At 44.6% G+C, this 5,000-nt stretch overlaps 1 protein-coding gene across 3 annotated transcripts in view; it reads left to right on the top strand.

Moving 5' to 3' along the window:
* Positions 1-4,649, top strand: part of LOC143326578 (deoxyribonuclease-1-like 1) — a 17,321-nt gene extending 12,672 nt beyond the window's left edge. For all 3 annotated transcript variants that reach the window (XM_076740236.1, XM_076740238.1, XM_076740237.1), the window contains 6 exons: positions 1,369-1,455; positions 2,136-2,233; positions 2,341-2,453; positions 2,603-2,760; positions 2,991-3,087; positions 3,338-4,649. In XM_076740236.1, the coding sequence (XP_076596351.1) occupies positions 1,369-1,455; positions 2,136-2,233; positions 2,341-2,453; positions 2,603-2,760; positions 2,991-3,087; positions 3,338-3,469 (685 nt within the window). In that variant the 3' untranslated portion in view covers positions 3,470-4,649. The remainder of the gene's footprint in view (positions 1-1,368; positions 1,456-2,135; positions 2,234-2,340; positions 2,454-2,602; positions 2,761-2,990; positions 3,088-3,337) is intronic.
* The last annotated feature ends 351 nt before the right edge of the window (positions 4,650-5,000 follow it).

Here is a 5,000-nt window from a genome sequence, read left to right as displayed (position 1 = left end):
ACTGAGCCTTGTGGGACGCCACGTCCAGGAGAGTCAGATGCTCAGTTCAAGTTATCCAGCGAAAAATCAACAGTGATTAACGAACCATTGGACAACCTGCTGAATGCAGTTTTGTTAGTGAGGAGATGTGAGCCAGGACTGAATAAAAACATATTAACGAACGAGAACGAACCAGAAACACTTTTTTTAGACGTTTAGAAATGAGGAGAATAGAAATATATATTTTCATTTTCAAGGATTCATCCCACGATTACTAATATCCAGATAAACAGGCTAATTTTTCCACATAGAATCTGAGTCAGCATATTTAATGATGGTACAGCATACGCCATGTTTTTGGCTCCACCTGAGAAATGGCCCAGTTTAACCCCAGTTTGGTTACTGGAACAAGGCTTTGCTTTGTCCAGCTGCTTTCCTTCTGCTGATGTCTAACAGGGACCAATCTGATTTTTCTTTTCTTTTTTTGGTGAATAACTAATCCTAATCTCTGGTGGTTGGTTCCAGTCTAGTTTTTAGACCAGTTTGATTTCAGCCACTTGGTTTTGCTAATTGTGGAAAATGTACTCCATTAACAGATGCATGTGTGTTGGTCCCTGGCATCACTCTGACGGTTTAACTCGTCTACATGGAATAAAAAGTGTGATTCCTTCATATCTGATTACATTCTTAACTGTCCAAATTGATGTGCATGTGTGGATCTATGGGAAACTTCTGGTCAAACAGGTTGTTTCAAGGGAAAATGTGCAAAGACTAATGTGGGAGCTAACTGAGGGCTGTCCAGGGCTGGAAGAAGTACTCAGATCTGTTACTGAAGGAAGAGTAAAACATCCCCTGTGACTGGTTTAATATTCCATGTATTAGATTATCAATCCTGAATCCTTGAAATTACACTTAAGTACAGAACTGAAGTACCTGCAGTTAGTTCCTGCAGTGTCCCCACACACACACACACACACACACACACACACACACACGATTAGACTTGTTTTAGGGGGATTTTGGGGGAAAATAGTTCATGAAATTCACTTTTTTTCTTTATGACTCTTTTGAGTTTATTATTTATGTTCTGAATCATCAAACTTAAGTACAAACTAACTTCCCTCCTTCTGTTCATTTCTGCCTGGTGGTCTAAAGATTTGAGCAGCTGATCTCAGTCCATCAGGATGAATCAGGATCAGGAAAGTGAAATAACTTCCATCAACACTGATGCTTCGATAGGCAGAGGTTTACAGAGTCCGTCAGAGAAACCGCATAAAGCTCAGCCTCACATCCTGGTGGGGCTGAGCTTTACGGAGGTTTTGGTGACCCTGAACGCAGCGTGACGTGCTGCTGATTGTCTAATCAACAGTTTGTCTGTCTTGTGTTGAGGTATGACGAGTACAGCTACAAGTCTGTGTCCAGTAAGAGTCTGGGAAACTCTCCCAGTGACATGCAGCAGTACGTTTTCATCTCCAGGTAAGACACAGCTGCTAGTCCAGGTGGAGAGCACACCTGTGCACACCTGCATGGTCCCTCAACCTGTGGGATGCGACATAATACAAAACTGAAAATGACAACAGGTTGTTTGCAGATGATGTCACGTTGCTTTTGTTGTGGTGTGAGCTGCAGATGGAGGGCAGGAAGTGATTTTCTGTGTAGGAAGCACGATAACACACATCAATGTTTTGTGTCGCTTACAGTAGATCAAATCGATCAAACCGAGAAACCACGAGGGGCTTTTATCAAGGACCAAATGTTCTTCATAAAGGAACGGAAAAACGCCAGAAAAAATGACTCGTTAACTGTCTGCGGTCGGACTGCGGCGCTGAACGTTTGCTGCTCGCTTAATCCACACAACAATAAAAGCTACGAACCCTAAAAACCAAACGACAGTCACCTGGAGCACTTTGGTACTGAGGTCATGGACCAACCGCTAACAGAAAACTTTCCTCCATCTCGTCCATTTCAGTTTTCACTTCCTGCCCTCCGTCTGAAGTTAAGGTCACATGACTGCAAACGAGCTATAAGAGGGTCAATGAAAGGAAACCATGTATTTGTGTTTAAGTCCAGTCCTTTCAATGAGTCTGACAGCATTTTAGCTCATTGTAGCTCGTCCTCATCCTCGTCCCTGTGGACGTGTCCTCCTCTCCTCTCAGGACAGACACAGTGAAAGTCGTGGATCAGCATCAGTACCAGAAGAAGCAGTCCTTCGTCAGAGAGCCGTTCGCCGTTCAGTTCCAGAGCAACAAAACTGGTCAGAGGACACAGACGACACCTAAACCAGCTCACTGACACCGTTTAAATGACTCCTGCCTTCATCGCTCTGTGCTTCCTCTTCCTCCCCCTCTTTCTGTCCTACAGCAATCAAGTCCTTCATTCTGGTTCCTCTGCACACTGATCCCAGTCAGGCCGTCCAGGAGATCAACCGGCTGTACGACGTCTTCCAGGAAGTCAGCAGGAAATGGAACAACACGGTGAGGACGTGCGTTCTGATTGGCTGACAGCTTTTCAGACTTCTCGTCTTGTCGATGCCAGCGTTGGTGACGTTAGCCGTTAGGTAGCTAGCTGGCTGAACTTGTGTTTGTGGCGTGAAACATGAACATGTGTGTTTGTTTGTGTGCAGAATGTGATGTTCCTGGGAGACTTCCACGCCGGCTGTGCCTACTTGACCCGAGCCAACAAGAAAGACATCAGACTGTTCACCAACTCCAAATTCTCCTGGCTGATCGGAGACAAAGTGGACACCACCGCCTCCGACGAGACCAACTGCCCTTATGACAGGTGTGTGTGCGTGTGCGTGTGTGTGCGTGTGTGTGTGCGCGCGCACGCGTGCGTGTGTGTGTGTGTGAGAGAGAGAGAAGGGAACAAAGGGAGAGAAAAGAAACAAGTGGAATCTTTTATATTTTTTAATGTTTCAATTCATCAGCTCACACTCTGTGTGTGTGTGTGTGTGTGTGTGTGTGTGTGTGTGTGTGTGTGTGTGTGTGTGTGTGTGTGTGTGTGTGTGTCAGGATCGTGGTACATGGGACAACCTTCCTGAAGGGGATCAGTCCGTTCTCTGCAAGAGTCTTCAATGTCGCCAAAGAGTTCAAACTCCCCACAAGCAGGGTGAGTCTGTCTGTCTGTCCGTCCGTCCGTCCGTCCGTCCGTCTGTCTGACTGTCTCTCTGTCTGACTGTCTGTCTGTCCGTCTGTCTGACTGTCTGTCTGTCTGTCTGTCTGTCTGTCTGTCTGTCTTTCTGTCTGTCTTTCTGTCTCTGTCTCCCAGTGTGAGACAGTCTTTTGTGTCTAAAGTGTAAACAGATGGATGAAATCGTTCTCCTTGTCTGACTCTGGGTTCTGCTGCTTCTGTCTGCCAGGTGCTGGAGTTAAGCGACCACCTACCTGTGGAGGTGAAACTAAAGAGCTCCGCCCCTCTCCTTCTGGCCACGCCCCTCCTGATCCTCCTCTGTGTCTCTGTGATCGTCCAGTCCTTCCTGTCTGCTCTGTGATCGTCTGATTGAGTCTTGGGGTGGAAAGGAGCCATCAGTCTGGTTACTGGGAGGGATCAGGGTTTTTTTTAACGTGGTTCAAAGTGACAGATTTTCTAACAGATTTATTCTTCAGTTCGCTGGTTCGTCATTTAACGTGTTCAGAGTAAAGCTGACGGAGCCTCAGGAAAAGATCGCTGCTCCAACGACTTCATGAAACATCTTCTGACTTTATACAGGGAGGTGGAGGCGAATGGCTCTGTCACAGTGAGGAAAAATACGTTAATGGACATTATTTATTATCTCATCACAGTTCAGGTCAGCCCCAAACTTCAGTCATCCAGCTGAGTGGTTACGTTGCTTTAATTGGCTTTAAATGATTCTCTGCTTCCTGAAGCACCTGAGCTTCACCCACAGTCAGCTGCATCTGCAGAACTGACAGAAATCATGTCTGATCCCGACATAAAAATGCATCAACTGAAACGGTGAACGAATCAACCCGCGCTGCAAACATTCAGGACACTCTGTGGTTTTATCTCATCTTACTGTTATTTGGTTCCGGCGGAGTGTTTTTGTTTTTTCCTGCTGAGAACGAGTCTCAAAGCCAACATGGAGACCTGTCGGTGCAGGAGAATTAAAGTGTTTATACTCAGACGTCAGATTTTGTGCTTCAGGGTCAAAGAAAACCTCCTGGTGCCATTTACAAGAGGCCAAATTCTTTTATTTTAACAGAGATAATTAAAGGGACGATGATGATGATGATGATGATGATGATGATGATGATAATGATTGTAGATTAAAAACCTCGACGTGATGAATCGTCCTGAAGCCAGAAACCGGAACCAAAGAGACGTTCAGACGGACATGAATGCTTATTGCCGGTGTCTGATCTGCCTGTAGAGCCTCGCAGGACTTCAGAGGTTTATGTTTTCTAAATCAATGTACATATTGTAGATTGAATTTCAACGACACATCATTTAACTGTTTGGCTGTTTTAAGCGGGTGAATCGCTGCACTGTTGTTATTTTAGAGGTTTCCTGTGCTTGTTTTGTCGTTTTCTGCCACCTTCTCATCTGCTGTCATCTCAGGTCTATTCAACTCTGTACAGAAACTGATGTAAATATTTACAATATGTTAGGACATCTATTATCTGTGTGTTTTATGTGTTTTTAATACTCAGTAAAGTTTTTATTTTGAAACTAAAATGAATTAGATGTTGTCATTGCACACACACACACTCACACATTTTCTTAAATTGCTTTTCAGATTTTTTTTAGCACTTGTTTAAGTTTTCATAATTTTTAAAGAAATGAAAATTGCTGATGAACACATTCACCACTGGGTGTCACCATGGAGCCAGCAGCATGAGTGTAAACCTGTTTATGAATGACACCTCAGAGGATTTCGTACTTCAGCTCTTACTGCAGATGATTACAGCACACACATTCACAGTTGAACGTTATGCAGATCAGTCTGTTCGTCTGTGAATCTGAAGGTGTTTCTTTCTGCTGTCGACACAGCCACTGGTGTCCACTCATGTCTGTACAGAATG

This window comes from Chaetodon auriga, chromosome 10 (genome assembly GCF_051107435.1).
Source record: "Chaetodon auriga isolate fChaAug3 chromosome 10, fChaAug3.hap1, whole genome shotgun sequence".
NCBI classification, from domain to species: domain Eukaryota; kingdom Metazoa; phylum Chordata; class Actinopteri; order Chaetodontiformes; family Chaetodontidae; genus Chaetodon; species Chaetodon auriga.
Note: the sequence above shows the minus strand (reverse complement) of the source record. Positions and strands in the feature narration are given on the sequence as shown.